Raw genomic sequence first — 23,690 nt, forward strand, 5'->3', positions numbered from 1 at the left:
TCAAGCTGCTGGTTCAGTCACGGGGAAAAATTACATTGCAGGGAACCTCACACATATGCACACCCCTCAATGTTATTTGCCGGCACTGAATTTCTGCACCAGAACCTGACAGACGACCTACAGATCGTCAACACGTGTATACGTGGCATTCTACTGTATGTAGTTTTTACACACAGCCATAAAACCTTAACTTCAGCAATTCAATGCTCAATCAATTGCAAGCAAATGGAAAGTGCAATGACTAGTAAATCACTCAGAACTATACTTGTGTCCCAGTTGTTCTTGCATGTGTTTGAAAGACTCCCAAAAACTATAGGCTCAAGTGAGTAATGGTTGCAACCTTTGTGAGATACAGCCCAAACCAGTCATTAATTTTCGCCTGAAACACTGACATTTCTTAACCGATTTGATAAACACCTTTTTTCACCCCATTGTGTTTATTCCATACTCTCCAACACTAGGGATAACAAATGCATCTTTAAAATAATACTTCAACACTGTTCCTCGTATCATTTCACACATGTAAAACCCTTTTGATTTCCTCATGTGAGAAATAACAATCTAGCAGTCTGCCAAATAACCATTTATGCTGTAGAATAAAATAGAACATTAATTGTGTCCCTGTCAACGAGTCTATGACTAATGCAGTATTCTGTGATAAAACACTGTGACTGAAAATATATTTTACTCAGAAACATTACTGCATAGTTTGCCATTGAACGCAATCTGGCAAGCTTTCCTGCTGCCTGTCCAGTTCAGAACCACCTTTGGCTTGAAGGGCTAACGGGTGCTGAGTGGGAAGAATCCTTGACTGGTCTGCCCTCTCAAGTTCTGCCAATGAGTCAGGCAGGCTGGGCTGTCATCAGCTGTACCTTGGAGTAATGCGACCTGCCTGGCTCAGGAATTGGACTGCTGAGGGCGTCACAGATGGCTGGCTCAGCTCTGGCATTCTTTTGCCAAACATGTCACCTTGGAGCCAGTTTAGCTCCAAGAAGACCCCACTTACATCACCCCAAGGGGGATAAAAATTATCCATGGCGGTGGGGGGAGGGGGGATTAACTCAAAAACATTATTAAGCAACAACAACAAAATTACACTTGCAAAGTGCCTTTCATGTTGGAGGATGTCCCAAGGCTCTGAACAGCCGGGGATCAGGACCTGAGCATAGGGTTGGGATGAGGGAGGGCAGAGGGGGTAGGAGGGTGGCTGAAGGCACGGTTGGAAAGGAGGGTCTGGAGTCATGCTTTGAAGGAGGCAAGAAAGGGAACAAGGCGAAGGGATTGTGGGATGGAGTTCCAAAGGGTGGGAACAGAGAGGCTGAAAGCCCAGCCACCGATGGTAGGTGGGTCGGGCGGGAGACATGGAGCAGGCCAGAGCCTGCTGAGTTAATATTTAATTATTCAGGGATCAGCTGAGCTGGATATGGTACGTTCAAGCTGTACTTAGCAGAAAGTCTAATATTTTCTGCCATTACTGTTGGACTCTACTGTTTCAGGCCAGTGATGATAGGACTATGTTGTTTCAGGTCAGAGACTAAAGGCCAGGAAACAATTTTGGAAGCTTGTAAGGTGTCAAGAGGCTACAACTTGCAATTCCGTCCCTGCACATGCTTTAGAGAACTGGCCCCACCAGCTCAAATAATGATCAAATAGTAATGGGCTCCATCAGCACCATGCTGAGAATTTGAGAAGAGCAGACTGATTGAAAAGCTTGACATTCAATCTTCTTTAAGATTGATTTGCTTCAATTCTTCAGTATAGCTCAAGGAGTCTACCATTATTACTTAAATAAAGTGAAGGTGTATGTGCAGGAGAGTGAAGGAAAGGGAGGGATGAATAGCACACGTACTGTATAATACTCCTTATGTAATCTTTTACATTTCTGATGATGTAGAAGCCTCTATTCGTTTGTTCTGCAGCTTCCAAGACACTCTCAATTCCAGATTTTTCTAATGTTACTAAACGGCCAATACCAAAAACTATCTAAAAGTATTAAATGCAAATAACATTAAAAAGCAGAACTCCACAATCAGGAATTTGCTTTTCTTATGGCATAGCCTAAATATTTTATAGCTTATACGAAATGGAACAGGAAGTATAAATTGATTTTCCCACTCAACATGGCTATACTGTTGAAAGTGGTTTTACTACCAGCAGAACAAGTATGACAAATGGTCAAACTATTCTGTTTGAAAGTAAATCTATTTATTACCCAGACAGTAGCTTAAACCTCAATAGAACAAAACTAGGAAACAGGCTTTTGATTCACATTTCTAATAACTGGCCTTCAACAAATTCTGAAAAATAGTCCAACTGGTGGCCCGTGGCTGTATCTGGCCCACTAAACGCTCTGTATACCCACCAACGACTATAGGTTTCCCCCACAGACTACGGGTTTTTAGCCTCTCCTCAGGGAAAACTTCAGCCTACGGAGAGCAGAGATCGCGCTAGTCTTTTTTCAGGTACATGCGTAGGGTGGGGATGAACCGTGTTGTGGTGCCCGAAGGATTTAATGATTATTCTTGCATATATGAACTTTATTGATAAAAGTATATTTTGTTTTATAATTTGTATGAATATTTACATTGCCTATTGTAATTAAAATATAGTGAATTACACAAATTAAAGCACAGGATTTCTATATGATTCTTACAGGTTATGTTTCTGGAAGGGAACACAAAATATTGCTTATGTGGCCTGCAGAAGTTTCTCGAATCTGGTATCCGGCAGAGCCAAACATTTGTTCCACCCTGAATTAAATGAATGCAATAACGTCAAAATGAACATGCACTTTTACTGAGACATAAAATATTTAAATTTGAGTAATGTTGGGTTGTTTCGTAATATAATATTTTATTTTAAATTATCTAATGTACATTGCAGTCCAATCCAGGTTTGTTGTGATGAGTCTGACTACAAGTGCAATGCTACCATCTTAAAACATATTTATTTACCACATTTTTGAAAAATGCAAAATGCAAAGGTCACCTTTTTAACAAAGTTAGAAAGAATTGCCACAGACAACTATATGGAGTTTATGTTGGTTTGTCAAACTTGTAGCAACCTCTGTTGGTTGCTCTCAGAACTGCACTATTCCCATAAAGCCGATAATCACAAAGATGGACAAGTGAAAAGAGCATCAAAAATATAAGGCAAATGAGGCAAATGCAATATACTGAAATTAAGATGATAAGAGGTGAATAATATTTTGTATTTTTCAGGAATGTGGTGAATAATAAATATGTTGATTAAGTAAAATAAACTAGAAAAAAATAAAAATGATAGCGCAGGCAATGCGTGGGAACTGCAGGACATGAGATTGTCTGGACAGTGAGACTATGCTGGATAACCAGACCTGTGAAAGAGTTTCAGTGTTGAGTCATTCCGTCTCGGTGAACTTAAAGTCATTGAGCTGAAGAGCAAGATAAGAGAGACATTCTGCAAATGAGGGGGGGGAGTGAGGGGGGGTTCAATCCAGAGAGCAGTCTCACTGCAGAGGAAGGCAGAGGAGTGCGTGACTGACAGTCAGAGGGCTAGAGGGGGACTGATAGAGGCAGGGAAGAAAGACATTAACCTTATTCAAAAGGTACCATAGATTCGTTATCTGTGGGGTTAAGGAAGAAGACTCCAGGGAGGAAGGCTCCAGAATGGTAACCACCACACTGTGGAGAAGTGGGAATTCAAGGGGAATAACAAAATAAGAGTAATTGTAATAAGAGATTCAATTATTAGGCATATAGAGATAATCGTTTGCAGCCTTGATTGTAAGTATGTTGCCTTCCAATGTCAGGTAAGGGATATCTTGAAGTGGTGGGAAAGAACTAAGAAGGGGAGGATGAACAGTCAGTTGTTGTGGCCAAGAGGGAACAACAACAAAATTACATTTGTATAGCGCCTTTCACATTGGGAAGATGTCCCAAGGGGCTGGACAGTTAGTGTTTCGGATCCAAATTGAGGGTTGGGATTGGGGAGAGTGGAGGGCAGGGGGGAGGGGAAGGAGGATGATCGAAAGCACGGTTGAAAAGGGGAGTCTGGAGATGGGTCTTGAAGGAGACAAGGGAGAGGGTGAGGCAGAGCGACTGCAAGAAGGAGTATAGAAAGGTGCAGGAGAGAGATCCTACAAGATGAGTATCAGAAACTAGGTGCTAGATTGAAGTGCAGGACCTCGTGATAATTTCCGGATTACTGTCTGAGCCACATGTTAACAGGTCAGGCAGTTAAAGGAATTGAACGCATAGCTGAAGGAATTGTGCGGGAGTGAGGTGTTCCATTTCATGAGGCATGGGCATCAGTGCTGGGACAGAAGAGAACTGTACCAAGAGGATGAGAGGGGATAAAGGTCCTATCTGAAAGCATAAATAGAACTGTGATTGTCAGAGGGGAGGAAAAGTACGTAAAAAACAGTGAAAGGTATGATTTTGATAAACTGCCTGTACGGCAACGCACAAAACCATAAGTAACAAAGGACTGGGGTAGGAGAAGTTCACAGAGATAAGAAGGTGCTAGTCTATGAATGAATTTATAGATGAGAGTGAAAGACCTTGAAGTCCATTAGTTGGGAGACATCCAAAGATACTTAAAGCAATTAGTGAAGAGATATGTGAGGGACTGGTATATTTAATATTTCTGTATAGAAAGGAATTATGCCACAGAACTGGGAAATGGAGAGTGGGGAATGTAATTCTTATTTTTAAAAAAGGCGATAGACCATATATAGTGTGAGCAAAAAGTCACTTTACCATTCCAATGTTTAACGAGGCTTAAAAAATGCTGTTTTTTTGATGATAGGGTAGTTATCATGACTTTTTGGTCACCCTACACATTAGGGTGAAGGGAGGATTGGAGGCTCATGTAGAGGAGAAACACCAGAAAGGTTTAGTTGGGCTGTTTCTACACCATAACAGTGTCTGTAATTTTATGTAACTAATCCAGGAAACAGCAAGTCAGTTATCTTAATATGGCAATATATTCTAGTCTATAATAAAGGATGAAATAACTAAACATCTTGAGAAGGAACACATAATTAAAAGCTTGGACTGAAGAAAAGAAGGTTGTGCTTGACCAAGCTTATTGATTTTTTTTAAAAGAAGTAACAACAAGCTACACTTGCGTAGCCCCTTTCATGTTGGGAGGACGTCGCAAGGCCCTGACACAGTTAAAGCAGTTAAGGGAATGCAGTGAATAGGGTGTATGTGGACCTCCCAAAGGCCTTTGATAAGGTGCCACCTGAGATATTTGTGGCTAAATCTTGGCATGTTGAGTCATAGGAGAGATACAATAGATCGAGACATGGCTTGAAAACAGAAATGGATTTCTACTTGTTGGCGAATTCTTAACATAAAAGGACATAAATATAAAATAGTCACTAACAGATCTAAAAGAGAGTTTACGTGGAACATTTTTACACACAGGGTGGTGAGAATATGGTTGAAGCAGAAAGCACCAATGCATTTAAGAGAAACTTGATCCATGTATGAGGAGGGAAGGGAAAAGAGTAATGGAGAGGATAGGGAGAGGGGATTAGGAGCGGTGAAGGCTTGTGAGTATTAATGCCAGAAAGACAAGTTGGGCCGAACTGTCTGTTTCAGTATTGTATGGTTTTAATCGTATTGAGAGAAATGTCACAATTTATCATGGTATTTTACATGGTTAATGAGCCAGGGCAATACATTAACTTCTAATAAAAAAATGACCAGACTGTAAACTGGGAGTTTACATCTGTGATAAAAAGTTACCCATAGATGTGGTTATTTGATGGATGTGATCCATCAGCTGAAATAGCTAACATTTAACAGTCGGCTCTTAATCCTGGCACAGCTTTACTCAAGAGGAAAGGAAATGTCCAGAACAGCTTGTGTTCTGTTTTGTTTTGCCCTAATTATAGAAGCAGTGAATTTGTGTGAAGAAAAATTCGGCAATGTGCCTGTTAATACAAGAAAGCATGTAGAAGTCCAGAATGAATCATTTTTTCTGAAAACTACTAAGTTTTTTAGATGGTGCCCACTTGACACTAGAATGATCAAAAAAGGGTTAAATACATTTTCAGTCTGCACATGTAAACTTCTGTAAATAAAGACAAAATGCTACAAGCACTGACCATCTAATGGCTCTGCGTGTATTGCAGTGTGACTGGAGAGGGCATCAGCATGCTGATATTTTTCCTCCTTCTAAGGTCCTTTGTGTGAGAGGCATCAGTTTCATATGCTTCACTTTTATCGAAGCTCAGGACTTCATTCAGTATGCCAAATGCTTGAGAATGGGTGAAAGAAATAGAAGACTGCGAGGTTGACTTCATTTTCTCCCTCCTCACCACCCGCACCCCCCAACTTCATCACTAAAAAAGTATCATCATTTTGGCCTTTCTAAGTCTTGCAATGATTGTGGTTTGTTTTCTCAACGGTCAGATCTCCAAATCTGGCAACAGTAGCCCTCAGGCAGGAGTGACCACTCTGGCACTACCAACTACTCCAGACTAGTGCACCTGCTGACCATCGTCCAGTATCAAAAAGGATGCTGGTCCTTATAAAGCGGTTTACTGACTTCTGTGGTAAGTTTTGAGATTCAAAATGATAGATCTTAAAAGAAGGTAAAGAATTTAAATAAAGTAAGAAAGTCTTGTTTAGAGGAGGACTGCAGAGTTTTTGACCAAACTAAATTTTGAGGAAGGAACCATTTTACACTAACAGCAGCCCAATTTTTTCATTTTTGATCTGCTAAGATTGTATAAATCAGAGTCCAAGCTTTTGGTTGCTGAGGACCGGATGCCGGATTTGAGAAACATTTAAGCAATATATAAGCAATATTTTTGTGTTTCCCTTCCAGAAACATAACCCTTGAGAATCATATAGAAATCCTATGCTTTAAATTGTGTAACTGTATTACTCAATTTTAGTTTCAATACCATGTTTAAATAGGCAACGTAAAAACCCATACAAATTTTAGAACAATAATACTCTTATCAATAACAACAAGATTACATTTGTATAGCACCTTTCACTTTGGGAGAATGTCCCAAGGCCCTGGACAGTGTACAGCATTTCACACCTGAGCTGGGGTCGGGGGGGGGGTGGGGGTGGGGGACGGGAAGGGGGGTGGCCGATGGCATGGTTGAAGAGGAGGGTCTTGAGGCGGGACTTGAAGAGGCTAAGGAGGGGGCGAGGAGGAGTGATTGGGGGATGGAATTCCAGAGGTTGGGGGCAGAGTGGCTGAAGGCTCTCCCGCCAATGGTGGGGCGGGTGGGTCGGGGGATTTGGAGCAGGGCCGGAGCCGGCTGAGCGGAGGGAATAGGCGGACTGGTAGGGGGTTAGGAGGTCGCAGAGGTAGGGTGGGGTGAGGCCACGGAGGGCTTTGTAGAACCGTGATCTTGAACTGGATCCTCTGAAGGATAGGGAGCCAATGGAGTCGGGCGAGAATGGGGGAGAAGGGGTCACGGAGTTTGGTGCGGGAGAGGACACGGGCTGCAGAGTTCTGGATTATCTGCAGTCTGTGGAGGGAGGAGTTAGGAAGGCCGACAAGCAGGGCATTTGCATAGTTGAGCCTGGAGGTGATGAAGGCATGAACAAGAGTTTCAGCGGCCTGAGGGGTGAGGTAGTGGCGGAATTAGGCGATGTTACGGAGGTGAGGGAAGGCAGAGCGGGTCATGGCTTGGATGTGGGGAAGAAAAGACAGTAATAATGTACATATATGCAAGAAACCATTAAATCCAGAGTAAACAATGAAAGTGAAAGAAATTATTAAGTTAATTAAAATGTAAATAATTTAATAGCCCTAATAATGAACAAAATAATGATAATCTCAAATGGAAAATTACAATTTAATTTTATGAAGTTAATTTTTATGTATTAAAATCAAAACCCAAGAGATCAACTCAGAGGCCCCTATAGACAAAACCAAAACAGATTAATCCATAATTGGAAAACTAACAAAGGAACAAAATAAAGATACACTAAATATATAATAGTTCAAAATAATGTCAAGAATAAACAAAAACGATTTAGAAGATTGTTTGAAAATTGCACATAATCAAATTATTTTCCATAACATACATTTTCTCAACACTTAGGCTTGGTTTATTTAAGGGCCTTTGGTCCTTCTCTCCCTTCGCACCAACAAAACAGCCCATCTGTGAAGGCCGCTGTGTGGAGCTTTCCAATGATGGTACAGAGTTTCCACAATGAGAGGTTTGCTCAGCGTCCTTCCAATGTGAAAGGCATTATAAAAATGTAATTTGTTGTTTTTATTGCGAGCAGTCAGTTAAGCCTCTGCATCCCCCAGCCCTGTGTATTGCACTCAGGAGTCACTCTTCTCCCTCCCTCCCCCATGTAGTGCAGTCAGCAAATTCCATCAACATGCAGGTGATTGGGGCTCGCCTGCCCCCTCCCATTCTGTGTGCAGAGTGTCACGTAGCCCGGTTCCAGATCACCGTCTTGAAGTTGGGGGCCACAGAGAAAGTTACGTAAAGGAGTTGTGTCCCCTCGGAGCGAGAATGTTTATGAGAATGAAGGGCTGCAGTTACAAGGAGATATTGAAGAAGCTGAGCCTGTTTTCATTGAAGCAGAGAAGGTTGAGGGGAGACCTGATAGAGGTGTACATAATCCTGAGAGGTTTTGTTAGGGTAAATAAAAAGAAGTTTTTCCATTGGTAGGGAAGACAGTAACTAGAGGCCATAGTTATACGATTGCCACAAGAAGAGCGAACAATGCACTTAGGAGGAATTTTTCACCCAGAGTGGTTGGGATGTGGAATGCCCTGCTAAGTTGGGTGGCTGAGGCAGAGTCCATTGTAGCTTTCAAGAGGGAAAGGCAGGCATATTAAAGAGAGGGGATTGAAGAGATATATGAATAAGGTCTAAATATTGAAGTGATTTCCTTGTTCTGTGAGCCAGAGCCAGACTCAATGGACTGAATGGCCTCTTTCAGTACTGTAGATTTCTATGTGTGTTCATGTAGAAGTCATGAAATACAGAATACAAGTATCGCCATGTATCTATACAGAAGAAGTCAACACGCAGAACAGGAACATTTTTCATTCATCTGGGTAGCAAAGGTTATTTTTTGTGTGATATGGGAGTACTTCAACAAACCAGACTCATCCTTGAACATGGTTTTAGCAGTGTAGGAAATGTTAAAGATTCGATTTCATAGTATCATTGAATATTAAACTTTTTTTTAAAATTGAACAACGGTTAATGTTTTCACATATTCAACAAGTTGGTTTCTTTGAAAAGTGAGCATTTCTTTTTCACATTAAACTGTAGGTCTGAACTACTTGTGACTCAAAGCCCAAGTAAGAAAACTTACTTTAATTTACACAAAATGCTCCACCTTTCAATGTTAAACTTAAAATATTTTCTCAGTGATGGTGCCAGGGTTAAACTCTTTCTGCTTTCAAGAATGTGTCACAAATTGGGACTTTCAAAGCAAAGGGTTTATAATGGATTGACTTCTGATTCCAAACAGAATCAAGCTTGTGATCTTGGTATTGTAATGGAATCCAGAATAATATTGCTCTACACTAGATCTTTCCTAATGAAAACTAATTTTCTATTAAAAATACAAGTCATAGAAATGAAGGTGATGAAGAATGCCATGAAACAGAGAGAGCAGGACATTCCAATTCTATTATAAGAAACTGTCTCAGACTGAAATTGCTGCTTTCTTCATATTGAACTGAAGACAACTTGGACTCTGTCCTGAAAAGTTGTTGAATCTGCTGCTTCCTCAGATATTGAAGCCTTACATGAAAGTGATCCCATACTTTGGAAAGGCCCGGGTATAAAAAGCGCTCTACCTTGTCAATGCTGTGTGACCTTTGGAAAATACGCCCAAGATATAAAAGGCGTTTTCTGTTTGGAAACCTGTGTACAGCAAGCAGAGTTGCTATAGAATGGAGAATTTTCATGGAGAAACACAGATTACATCAGAGGCGCTTTTGCCAGCATAAAGCAAAGGTGATACAGGTACAGACTGTTTAGATCTTATCGTTTTCTACAGCTGAACTGGAATGAAGAATTTTAAACCAAATGATTGAGTTAATCAGTACTTAGACCTTACGATTGAAGCAATACCTTTCAGCAATACTGCATGTTATTTTGTTTGTCTGATAGCCAAGTGGTGGATTATGTGTCGAGCACACTCTATCTCCATGCTCTGAGAATGTGCACAACAAGCATTTGATGACTGGTCATCATGATAGGCAGAACTCCTCTTGAATGATTAAAAAATTACACAAACATGTTTAACTTTAAACATTTGAACAGGTACTGCCAGACACTGATATAAGGCTCCCCCTTGACAATTCTTACAATCAAACTGACAACATTAAATGTTTGCACATTTCAGCCTTTTATTTTTGTAAGAACTCCATGCCTATCTACTTGACTGCAGCTTCTTCCTCTCCCAATAAAATCCTTAAATCTTAAAAGTTCTCCACAAAACTTAGCAACCAGTCTCCGCCTGGCTATGACTGAAACCAAAACAGTCACCCTGAAGGTCATCAACCTTTTTGCAAGTAGGGTCTCTCAAGCTAGTGGAATACAATAACAACAACAAAATTACATTTGTATAGCGGTTTCCCATCGGGAGGACATCCCAAGGCACTGGACAGTCAGTGTTTCGGACCCGAGCTGGGGGTCGGGATCCGGGAGGGTGGGAACAACAACAACAAAATTATATTTATAGAGCGCCTTTCACATCAGAAGTACGTCCAAAAGCGTTGAACTGTCAGGTGTCGGGGCCCAAGCATGGGGAAGGGGTGGTGTAGGGGTGAGGCAAGACAGAGAGGTGGGAGAGAGACCAAAGGCACGGTCGAAGAGAAGGGTCTTGAGACTGGCCTTGAAGGATGCAAGGGAGGAAGCGAGGCGAAGGGACCGTGGGATGGAGTTCCAGAGTGTGGGGGCAGAGAGGCTGAAAGCCCGGCCACCGATGGTTGGGCAGGTCGGGCGGGAAACATGGAAGGTGATCGAAGGCATGGTTGAAGAAGAGGGTCTTGAGATGGGTCTTGAAGGAGGCAAGGGAGGGCGCGAGGCGAAGGGACTGTGGGTTGGAGTTCCAGAGGATGGGGGCAGAGTAGCTGAAGACCCGCCCTCCAATGGTGGTGCAGGCGAGGTGGGGAACTTGAAGCAGGCTGGAGCCCGCTGAGCGGAGGGAGTGGGCAGGTTGGTAGGGGGTTAGGAGGTCGCAGCGGTAGGAAGAAGGAAGGCCATGGAGGGCCTTGAAGGTGAGGGCCAGGATCTTGAACTGTATCCTCTGTGTGATGGGAAGCCAGTGGAGTTGGGCAAGGATGGGGGTGATAGGGTCGCGGAGCCTAGTGCAGGAGAGGACACGGGCTTCAGAGTTCTGGATAACCTGTAGCCTATGGAGGGAGGAGTTGGGGAGGCTGATGAGCAGAGAGTTTGCATAGTCAAGCCTCAATGTTATGAATGCATGTATGAGGGTTTTGGCAGCCTGCGGTGTGAGACATTGGCGGAGCTGGGCGATGTTGCGGAGGTAGGGGAAGGCAGAGCTGGACATGGCACGGATATGGGGTAGAAAGAATAGTAGATGGTCAAACAGGGTCAAACAAACTAAATTCAACTGCTTCATTATTTAGCTAATTCAACAAAAATTACATTAGGAGAACCACTCCCTTACCAGATCGATGAGACTTTCTTGTATTCTGTTCAGTGTGGTTCGCAGTCTGCTGCTGATTAGCCCCAACCCTGTGGATTCATACTGTAAAGGAAGAATAGCCTGTAGTGAACACAAAGTACTACAAGTCACCATCCTGGTGTTGAAGTTTCTCATACGAACTGTAAATTTCGAGAGCCTTATTGCCAAGTGAAAAATATTTTCAAACGCCGCAGATCAGCTTATTAATTAGTAGTGATTGACACTGAGAGAAGTTATTTTTAAAACTCATTCCAGAATTCTCCAGATCCCCAGAGGAATCTGGAGATATCTGTTGAGATGCAGACTTGTAGCACAAAGACGAAGCAGAGGAAGTAGGGCAGCAGGTCATTATTATTACCACCATTAGGTACCAGCTTTCCATACACAATTTAAAATCCCAATTTAAAATTAATGAAAAATTATCCAGGCATTTGGCAGGTTGTTTGGGGTACACACTGGAGCTCAATGATAGCCTAATTCTAATGTGCATGCTGATGAGAGGACAGGAGAGCAAAACAAGAATGGTTACAGAAGCCCAGAAAACCACCACAAGAAATTTTGTTTTTTGCTGGTTAACACAGATAACAATTTGCATTAACATAGCAGCATTTACTGGGAGCTCAAGCTGGAGAAAGCAAGACCTGAGGAAGGGGTGGATGAAAGGCAACTAAAGTGCAATTGAAAACATAGGTCTTAAGGCAGACTTTAAAAATAGCGATCACCTGCAAAATATAGTCTATAAAATACATAGTCACTGCACTTCACAGTAAATCATGTGACGTGCTTTCAAATGTACTCTTAATGGACTATCTCAAAGTGCTTATCAAGCACAAGGATTATTATTAATATGACACAACCCATGTCTGTAACAGAAACACAGCCCTAATTATGAACTAATGATTTAATGGCATTTAAGAATTGCCTATTCCATCACAATCTTCCAGCTGCACATGACCCTTTTTAGTTAGGTACACGTGCCAGTCTCGGCAAGAGTTTCACCGATTGATTACTGCCACAAAAGCTCTAGGTTGAGCTGATGGTAGGCATGCTAACAGATTTTCTTTGCTTTGGCATAGAATACAGCTTTATCACACAGTGCACCCCTTAGGATCTCATGAAACTTATTCTAACCAAGGCAAGCAAAGAAATCACAAACCCGAGGCACAAAACATGAAAGTAATTATTTGGAAAGCTAATTAATTTCCTATGGACTACAGATCCCATTATTTTTACACAAATAATGGGAAGAACATCTAAGTCAAACATTCAGTCTGAGTTGAAGATAACCTAGATAACCTAGTGACACCTAAGTATAAGATAGTTCTACTGAACCAATGAATGTTTGTCAAGAAGGACTAAAAACCAATTGAGAAACTGACATAGTTTAAAACTGATTTTACACTTCACTACGTTTAAATGAGTTGGAAATATCACAAGAGAGTTAGAACTACAGCATTAGTAAAGGTCGATAATTTTCAAGGAAGGTGCTCCTGAATCCAAATCCAGATGGAGGAATCCAAACTGGAATTTCCAACAAAAAAAATGGTTTGTCTACAAATACAGCTGAGCACTTGATGGCTACCCATGGGTAATAAATATATTATTAGAATGGATACAAGCATCAACACTTACCATGTCCTCTCGCCCAAAGAATGTGTACACTGCGTACAGGTAGTAATCAAACAGTTGTGACATGCAGTGGATAACATCAAAAGCAATTGGTTTCAGGATATTCATCATCTGCATGTATTTCCCTGGAAAAAGGAAAAGCAACTCTTAACAGAAAATAATCTCTTTGGACCATTCCTCCCATTGTGACGTCTTAATACTGTTGAAACAGCAGTAGCAAATTATACTTTTCCACACACTCAGAAGCAAACCTCTAAATACAGCAGATGACATTCTTTTTTGTAATCAGCTGAAAAGGTCTGTGATATTTTGCCAGTTGCTTCAGACAAGAGAAAATTAATGCCCACTTCAGAATCTGCCTTCTGAACAAAGATGCAAAAATTCATGTAACAAGTTGTTTCAATCTTTTGGTGACATAAATTTGTGCTAAAAATGTTAACAATTAGGAAAAAAGAATAATTAAGAAACGTTCTACAAATTATTCAGCCACTCAGCCAGCATTATAATAAAAATAATCCTTGCATTTCATATAACGCCTTCTCATGTCTTCGAGACGTCGCAAAGCTCTTCACAGAATATACTGTAAAGTGAATTGACTGCATATTCAGTGGGCAAAATGCAACAGCTAATTGCGCACAGCAGTGTCCCACAAACATTCGAGGATTGAAGTGACCAATTTATTATTATTATTTTTGAAGGAATTATTACCCCCGAAAAGCAATCCTCCTATCGACTAAAAATCGGGTTTCTACTTACTGCGAGGTAAACAGAGGCGTGTGGAGTAAGGAGACTTGCCCAACATTTCGCCCTGCTGGGTATCAAACCCAGGTCTCTCGCTTGCAAGGCGAATGCTCTAATCACTGAGCTACAGGACTCCACAATGAGACTATTGGCTGTATTTGAGAATTTGTTAAATCTGGGTATTCTGAAATGCTTCATAATTAAAATAAGTGTAGACACACTTGGAGTTTTACTGCTTATATTCCTTGTACTCTCTGCTAATACTGGTGTGTATCCAAACCTGAAACTAGTGAGAGGTGGCATAGTTTGACTTGTTGTATAGTTTTTCATTCAGTGAGACAGACCATCTTTCTCTCCCCTGGTGGTTTGATATCTGTTTGAAATGCTAGTGAGAACTGTTGTCCTACAACTCAATGTGCAGCATTGTTCCCCATCTGAATGTCTTTCAATCCAATTTTAATTTTCACATACAAGTAAACGATAAATGTTATTCAAAGTAAAATCAGAAAATAAGGAATTAATTTGTTGTTTTGGCTACAGAGATTTGTTGTAAATAACTGGAACTGGACTAAGGAAACTTGCCCAACATAGAAACATAGGACTAGGGCGTTCAGCCCTTCAAGCCTGTTCCGCCATTTATTTAGATCATGGTTGATCAACTAATCAACTAATCCTTTCAATTGAAATTTCCCGCTTTCTCCCCATGTCCCTTAATACCCTGACCTACCAAAAATCTATCTACCTCACTCTTTGAAGGTGTGGATGGTTAGTACCAACAAATCTCTGTAGCCAAAACAACCTAGTAAATCTACTCTGCACCCACTCCAAGGCAAGTACATCCTTCCTTAAATGAGACCAAAACTGGACACAGTATTCCAGGTGTGGTCTCACCAGAGCCCTACACAGTTGTAGCAAGACTTCCCTACTCTTATACTCTAATCCTTTCATAATGAATGCTAACACACCGTTCGCCTTACTAATTGCTGCTGTACCTGCAGACCAACTTTCTGTGATTGGTGTACAAGGACACCCAAGTCCCTCTGGACACTAACACATTCCAATCTCTGGAATCTCAGCTGCACTCAAGTAACGTGCATCTCAACACAGAACTGTGGTCCAGACTGATCCAGCTGTTTGTGTTTGCCACAAGGAACATCTAATAAATACTTTAGGCTCCATCCCCTGTGAATGAAACTCGTCATCCCAATGGCAAGGATCTGGATGACCTTGGTAAGACGAATGTTCCTTTCAGCTGGCAGGGAACACCATGGCTAATTGCTAGTTCGCACATTAGCATCCACCCCCACATAGCAGGTCTCGAGGCTTCGAGAGCCAGTTGCTTAGCACACCAGCCACCTGGCTCTTCCAAATCCATTATACAACCTATTAAAATGCTATCCACCTGGCATGAATGGATGCTCATAATCACAAACCACCCCACTGTGTGATAATGCAGAAAAAAAGGAAATGATTCTGTGCCACGAATTGAACAGCAGAAATCTCTTCCCTCCAAAAATAGAAAAGTGATAGTATTATGTGACCTTAACATTCAAATAATGAAAAATTGACCTTTAAAAAATGCTCGATAATATTTAATGTTGAAATACTTATGATATTTTGACTTCTAGAATTCAAAATTGCAATACGTTATTTTAAACTCTGGATCTTCTATCTCCAGTCCTAGCATTCTCTAAAATTGGGCAAACACAGTTTTAACATTCTGCACCAGTTTTCATGGAAGCAGAGGAAATTGTATGAAACAGATTGCCACCAAAATGCTAAAATATGGCTATGGCTCTGAGATTTCCCTATATGGCAAGCTCCCAATTGGCTTGATCCTGAATGCAAGAGCATGGCAGATGCCTAGTATAATAACCTAGGATATTCAGATGCACTTCTTGCCATTCTGTTTCACAGCTTCTTAGCACAGATCAAGAAGCAGGTTATCTATATTATAATAATAATCCTTGTATTTGATATAGCGCTTTATAGTATATTTGAGACATCTCAAAGTGCTTCACAGAACATACAGTAAAGCAAATTGACTGTATTTTGTAGGAGAAACGCAGCAGCCAATTGCCCACAGCAGTGTCCCACAAACAGTCTGGGAGGAGGGGTTGGAGAGTTCTCAAAATAAGGGGAAAAAAGGGAGTAAGATAGCAAGCAGACTGGAATGAGGGCTTCTTGGTTGGTCTGCTCTAGGAACTGAAAAAGTCTCCAGACCTTTCAAAGTGCAGCAGTGAATGAAGTGCCAAAGTATCACTGCCTCCACCTGTAACAGTTATCCTGTTTCGTTCAAGCACCTGTATCAAAGATGCACTCTAAAATCTACCATCTCTGTGAATATGTGTGGTCTCTGTCAATTATAATAGTGGAAAACCACCAACAATTCTGTCTTCATAATTACAACAGCCTCCGATCTGACTTCCCCAGGAAAAGTACTCATAAAAGTATTCATAAAATAATGGAGTCCTGTAGCTCAGTGGTTAGAGCACTCGCTTTGCAAGCGAGAGACCTGAGTTCAATTCCAGGCAGAGGGCGAAACCTTGGGCAAGTTTCCTTACTCCACACAGAGCCTAATAATAATCCCTCCAAAACCAAAAACAATAATAAATTGGTCATTTTCAATCAACGACTGTTTGTGGGACATTGCTGTGCGCAATTGGCTGCCACGTTCGCCCACAAATATACAGTCAATTCACTTTACAGTGTGTTCTGTGAAGCGCTTTGGGACGTCCTCCCGACGTGAAAAGCGCTATATCAAATGCAAGGATTATTATTATTATAAAGCGATTCAATAGGGTATTATTATTATTATTATTAGATACAGAGAAACCATTTCTTCTGGTGGGGAATCCAGATCCAGGGGGCGTAATCTTAAAATTAACGCTAGGCCATTTAGGAGTGAAATGAGGAGGCAGTTTTGCAGCCAGAGGTTAATGGAAATCTGGAACTCTTTCCCCAAAAGGCTGTGGATGCTGGATCCATTCCCATTTTCAAGACTGAGGTGGATAGATATTTGTTAGGTCAGGATATATGGGATACGGGGCAAGGGCGGGTAATTGGACTTGAGTTACAGATTCGCCATGATCTTATGGAATGGTAGAACAGGCTCAAGGGGCTGAATGGCCTTCTGTTTCTATGTCCTCAATTCTTTCTCCAGTACATAAATAGCCATTTTTGTCATTTGCAGGATCTGTGGAGCATCATTTCATATCAACATCACCTTTTACATCATGGAGATAGCAATCAGCAAATTCTGTCTACATTTAACATGTAGGTGATATGTATCAGCAAGACACAGTCACAGGGGAATGCTGACAAACATGGCATTGAGGGATATGTTCCTCTTAAAACTGACTAACCCAGAAGCATAGTGCAAAGGACATTTGCTTTAATTCAAGTCCCTGAGCAGTTTGAAGCTTCAGACTGCAAGTCTCAGCAGTAAAGTCTTTTTGTCAGGCTTTGGCTGAGTAGCAGAACCCAGGGTGACAGGAAAAAAAGAAGCTTCAGGTGACCTTGCAAACAGCTGACAGCTTATGACACTGGCAAAATTTATCTGAATTACAGCCAGGCTGGACGATAGATGGACAATGTACGTCTTATTCAACTGCTAGTGCAATGGAATGTCGGAATCGAGTCAGCCCTCTGTGTTGGTCTTAGTAGTCCAGTTTCTGAGCCAGGCGGTCCGCAGTATTCCAGGGCACTGCTGATGGTACCACAGCCAGCCTGGCTAAAAGACAGACCTGGAAGGGCAGACCAGTCACTGGGGGCAGGGAGTCATCCCACTCAGTTCCTGTTAACCCTGCAATCCAAAGCCCTAATGGGTAGGGTGGTCCTAGCTGGACAAGCAGCGAAAGCTTGCCGGACAGTGATATCAATAGCAAGCTGTGCGGTTTTAGCTGGTTAATCTTCAACAGTACCCCAATTCACACTCTGGGGTCCCCAAGCCTTGGCTCTTGCCAACCTGCGACCCAGAATTAGGTGAACAGGATGTGTCCCTCCAGGGAGAGTGCGCATTCCATTCCAACAATCCAGCTCTGGGATTTCCATGTGTAGGTGGGATGCATGGAAATCTCAGTTTGGTTTAGCATGGTGATGGGTTTCTTCAGGTGTTATGACACACATAAAAAAATGTTTGACTGTAGCACTGCTATAGTTTTCTGAAAAGCAAAAATGTAAATTCCTGCCATTCATTGTTGATGCTTTACACCTTGTGATGTGTCCTTGTTGAATGATATGTGTGTGTATATATATATATATATATATATACACACACATTAACATATTTATGCAACAGTGCTTTGGCCATGATGTCAAGGAAACAAGGCTCATTCCCCTCTTCCCTGAGGAAATGTTTTTTTTTAAAAAAAGGGGAAAATAAATGATTTGTTCACTTGTACTTTAAGTACGTCTATAAATGTGTGCTTATTACTCACAAATCCTGTAACTGGTTTAGGTTACATTCATTTGACTTGGATCTTTTGATCCCTGTGTTTATACTAATCTGGAGTGAAGGTGCTTAGCTACCACCTTAGACTATTATAAAGAGAAACACAATTAAACACAACAGGGAAAAAGAGGCTTCCCCCCTCCACCAAAATCATGTCTAACCCTTACAATAAAACAATAAAAACAATAAAAAAAAGTTTTGTTGAAAGTTCACAGGTTGCTTAGTGAGCCAGTCGAGAGCTGCGAATAGATCACAGCAAGCACTCATATGGGTTGCACCCATTTCCAGTGGTAGCTGTGACAGGCTGAGTATTTCAATATTCGTACAATCTAAATCTTGTAATAATTCACTGCTTGCTACATCTTTGAAAAACCTATCAAATAGTGTCACCTGGGACAGAGAAGAGAGTGCTCAGGCAGACAGATGGTGCTCAGAGTTAATGTTGGGGGTGACTAATTAAAATGCTTATGACTTGTTAACTGATTCACTGCATAATCATCATACTGATAGTAAATTTATAAGAAATAAGTAGAATAATTCGATCATGTTTTTGATCTTCAGAGCAATAGGTTATGTTGGTTAAGTAACGGATGGAACATAAGGCAGTTTGAGACATATGTGCATGCGACCACCAGGAAGGTGGAAGGCGAACTAGATGGACCATGGTCTTTTTTCATCTAGCATTTCTTATGTATTTATCACAGACGACCAGTATCACCAACATTTACTGGACTTTTTTAAAAAAAAATTTAAGCTTATTATTAAAAATAATAATCCCTCCAAAACAAAAAACAATAATAAATTGGTCATTTTCAATCTACGACTGTTTGTGGGACATTGCTGTGCGCAATTGGCTGCCGCGTTCTCCCACAAATATACAGTCAATTCACTTTACAGTATATTCTGTGAAGTGCTTTGGGACATCTAGAAGACGTGAAAAGCGCTATATCAAATGCAAGGATTATTATTATTATTATAAGCTTAACAATGGCATAAAGAAAGGGATTCCCTGGGGAGCAGTGGGATATTCAAACATCAAACTGCCATTAAGAAGCAGATAATTCACAAAGGGATCCAGGCCTCCTCAACACCAAGGAATAATCTCTGTGCTTTCTACTGTTGAATCCATATTGTAATCCAAAATAGAATATTTTATTACATGTCTCGAGATCAAGATCCTTAACTCTCCTTAACGGTATCCTTAACAGTATCCTTAACATTTGCTTGAAAGTGTTCATACTCACCAACAAGTCTTATTACATTCAAGGTAGTGTTTGTTAAGATCAGTGTATTTCCCTTGAACAGGCTGTAGTCAGACTTCTTTCCTCTTCTCAGGGTTTCTTTGGACACACTAATTAAAATCAGAAATCAAATTAATACATACATGATGATTGATACAGTCAACACCAAAATGTGACAGTAAACACTTTGGTTGTTTCAGAAGCTCAATGCTTACCATGATCAGGGTGACAGTGGCCGTCAGCAATTATTTTGCTCCTTAATCATTACAGCTTTTGAAAGCAGTCAACAAATTAGCTTTAATAAACACAATTACAATCCTTTGCTAATCGGAAAAATAAGAACCAGCTGCAAATTCCTTATTTTTTTTACAATAAACAATTACAATATAACAACAAATTCCATTTGTATAGCACCTTTCACATCAGGAGGTAGGGGTTGTTAGGGGATTAGGAGGTCATAGAGGTAGGGGGGAGCAAATCCATGGAGGGCTTTGAAGGTTAGGACCAGGATCTTGAACTGTATCCTCTGAGTGATGGGAAGCCAGTGGAGCCGGGCGAGGATGGGGGTGATAGGGTTACGGAGCTGGGTGCAGGAGAGGACACAGGCTATAAAGTTTTGGATGTTCTCAGCCTATGAAGGAAGGAGTTGGGGAGGCTGACAAGCAGGGAGTTTGCGTAGTCGAGCCCTGTGATTCATAGATGTGAAGGGGACTGCTAACACTGTTCCAAACAAATGTAGACATTTCCTCCTGGTTGTCTTGGCTAATACTTTCTTCTCAATCCAAATTGGTCCTAAAAATGCAAAATGGCTGCTCTTATCACTGTTGTTTGTAGCATATCGCTGGCAAAAATGAACTGTCACGTTTGTCTGAATAACATTCATTTCATTTGTAATTAATCTCATTCTGTAATATACTTCAAGAGTATTCGTTGAAAGATGCTGTATGAATGTACGTTTTCCGAGGGGTGGGATGGGGGGTTCAGACAGACGTTTTAAATGGAATATATGTGCAAGTTGATCAAAAACATGCATTTTCAAATTACAAAATGAATATTAATTCTACCTTTTCACAGGAATGTCACCAGTTTGTTCATCAACATAGTCTCTTTTAAGTTCTTCTGGGACATCACTGTCACTGTCATACTCTTGGTAAGCACTCTTTTCCAACTCATCAGACTCATACTGAGGACAAAAACAATTGCACAGTCAGTTTTCAGTGCTTCACTTCATCACCTACTGCCGCACAGAGGAGGCTAATTTGTGATATTTCTGAAAATGATTTCTTAAGAATCTGAGTTCCATGAATGGCAAATCTTTCCAGTAATCATAAGTGCGTCAGGCTCACAAGTGGGAGCATCATTCTGACACAATCTACTTGTCAGGAGCAGAGATCCCAGCAGTCCTCATTAGGGATTAGGAATCCTCTGCTAGTGAATGGAATGTTGGTATTGCTTAAGCATAAACGTTACGTGTGATCTATGTAGTGTTGTCTGCATATGTACCACTGTCATGGCCAACAATCCCCACAAACAAGATTGGACGCTCACTCCACGGCTGTTCGCTAGAACATTGCTGTTTGCAAATTGGTAGCCGCATTCAGCTACACCATACACACCAATATCCTGTGAGATGTTTGACGATGCGATAAGGCGCTATATCTAATGCAAGGATTATTATTATTATTATTAACTGCATCGTGTAGCAACAGACATGTAATGAACTGAAGAAAATCTTCAGTATTTTACAACAAATCTCTGTGGCTAAAACAACAAATTAATTCCTTATTTTCTGATTTTACTTGTGAATAACATTTATCGTTTACTTGTATGTGTAAATTAAAATTGTGCTGAAAGACATTCAGATGGGGAGCAGAGCTCAAATTGAGTTGTAGAACAACAGTTTTCACCGGCATTTCAAACAGATATCAGACCACCAGGGGAGATAAGGATGGTGTTTGGCTACATTTTGGATTAATGTTCTTTCTCACTGAATGAAAAACTATACAGCAAGTCAAACTATGCCACCTCTCTGTAATTTCAGGATTGGATACACACCAGTATTAGCGGAGAGTACGAGGAATATAAGCAATAAAATTACAAGTGTGTCCAGATTTATTTTATTTAGGAAGCATTTCAGAATACCCAGATTTAACAAATTCTCAAATACAGCCAATAGTCTCACTGTGGAGTCCTGTAGCTCAGTAGTTAGAGCATTCGCCTCGCAAGCGAGAGACCTGGGTTCGATACCCGGCAGGGCGAAATGTTGGGCAAGTTTCCTTACTCCACACGCCTCTGTTTACCTCGCAGTAAGTAGAAACCCGATTGTTAATTGATTGGTGGATCGTTTTTCTGGGGATAATAATTCCTTCAAAAAAAATCAAAATAATAATGTGGTCACTTAATCCACGACTGTTTGTGAGACACTTGTGTGCACAATTGGCTGCCCCGTTTCGCCCACAAAATACACAGTTAATTCATTCTGCAGTATATTCTGTGAAATGCTGTGAGACGTCTGAAAGACATTATAAGATGCTGTATCAAATGCAAAAAATTCAAGGATTATCATTATTATAATCTTGAAGCCTTTTTAGTAAGATTTTTTAAGGACCACAGAAAATGGTTTCAAAGTTAAGGCTGAATTTAACGATTCACCGAATTCTGGGCAACTCTGAAATGCTATGTTAATGGAGTAAATCTAGAGCCAGGTAGAATTTTACTCAATTAGTCTCACTACCATCTAAATTGTGAGCCGTGTGTTCCAGGGGAGTAGAAATAATAATAGCTATAGCATTAGATACCATTTCTACAAGTTATGCAGCTTATCAAGTTTAACATGGGAAATTGAAAAGAACCAATTATAAACTGGTGTGTCATTAGCAATATAATAACGAGAAATGTAATACTGTGGGTCTACAGTGAATGTTTGTAGTTGTTAACATTCTGGTGTCAAAGGTGACAATCAGACTTTATTACGCCATAATTAAGCATGTGCTTTTCCTTACGAGCAACCGAAGATGGAATTTATTTATAGCAGATGGTGGTCTGTAAAGGTGATAACTGCAGGAACACCTTTCCTTGATTTGTGGGCTGCATCAAAAACCATTTGAAAAAAAGACAAACTCTCAACCACATTTAGTAGCCTATTTTTGCAGCTGCCAGGAATTAAGCTGCTAATCTATTGAATCAATCAAACACTGACTTCGGCACATATTAGAAATGGTCACATTGTGAAAATAGGCATGATGACAGGTGAAGATAAGTCCATAAATGTATCTACTTTGATTTGTCTTTAAAAAGCACCACAACGGCTTCTGAATTAACAATTTTATTGCAGATGGTGCCTTTGCTACTCCAAACCCATTCTAAAAATGTTCCCCTTTACATGTTACTATAAATAGAGACCACCATACCCCATTAGAGGCAAGAACATCTTCTGTTTCATCATCTTTGATGTCAGTCTGCATTTCAAATGGATTTCCTCCATTACGGCACTGAGCAAACAGGGACTCTGCTGTTGCTGATGTTGTAGTATGTTGCTTGCTGGGTGAGACTGAAGGGGATCGCGACTGCCGCATAAATTTAAATTCCTAAAAGCAATAAAATATCATTAAGACCCTTTAAATAGGTTAAGACTTAAGAAAATGAAAGTTAAACTGTATTTCTACCCAGACACGAATGTCAAGAAACACTTAAGTTTACTTTCAAAGCAAAGAACACGGAACAACTGAAATTGACTTCAATACATGTCATTAAACATATCAAACTTGTTCCAATAAATGGTTACACAGGTTTCTGCTCTTACAAACTTCCTATAAAACACAAACATGCAAATTAAGAAACCAGGTAAAACCACCATAAAATACAGCACTACAGTAAATAGCAATATGCCGAGTATATAACAGGACTCATAATACGATCATCTGTAAGGATGGATTTAAGATTTTAAGGACTATGTTAGGGCAACTAGCAACATATCTT

General features: G+C 40.6%; 1 protein-coding gene across 3 annotated transcripts in view; it reads right to left on the minus strand.

The window, feature by feature from the left end:
• The window catches only part of vps50 (VPS50 EARP/GARPII complex subunit), a 123,142-nt gene that overhangs the window by 35,952 nt on the left and 63,500 nt on the right, over window positions 1-23,690 (minus strand). For 2 of the 3 annotated variants that reach the window (XM_042332048.1, XM_042332047.1), the window contains 5 exons: window positions 23,123-23,299; window positions 20,777-20,895; window positions 19,716-19,822; window positions 13,281-13,402; window positions 11,631-11,711 (listed from right to left, as the gene is read on the minus strand). In XM_042332048.1, the coding sequence (XP_042187982.1) occupies window positions 11,631-11,711; window positions 13,281-13,402; window positions 19,716-19,822; window positions 20,777-20,895; window positions 23,123-23,299 (606 nt within the window). Of the gene's footprint in view, window positions 1-10,487; window positions 10,525-11,630; window positions 11,712-13,280; window positions 13,403-19,715; window positions 19,823-20,776; window positions 20,896-23,122; window positions 23,300-23,690 lie in introns of those variants that run through there. The other variant, XM_042332049.1, reaches the window with a different exon arrangement.

Source organism: Callorhinchus milii, unplaced genomic scaffold (genome assembly GCF_018977255.1).
Source record: "Callorhinchus milii isolate IMCB2004 unplaced genomic scaffold, IMCB_Cmil_1.0 Scaffold2, whole genome shotgun sequence".
In the NCBI taxonomy this organism is placed as follows: Eukaryota; Metazoa; Chordata; class Chondrichthyes; order Chimaeriformes; family Callorhinchidae; genus Callorhinchus; species Callorhinchus milii.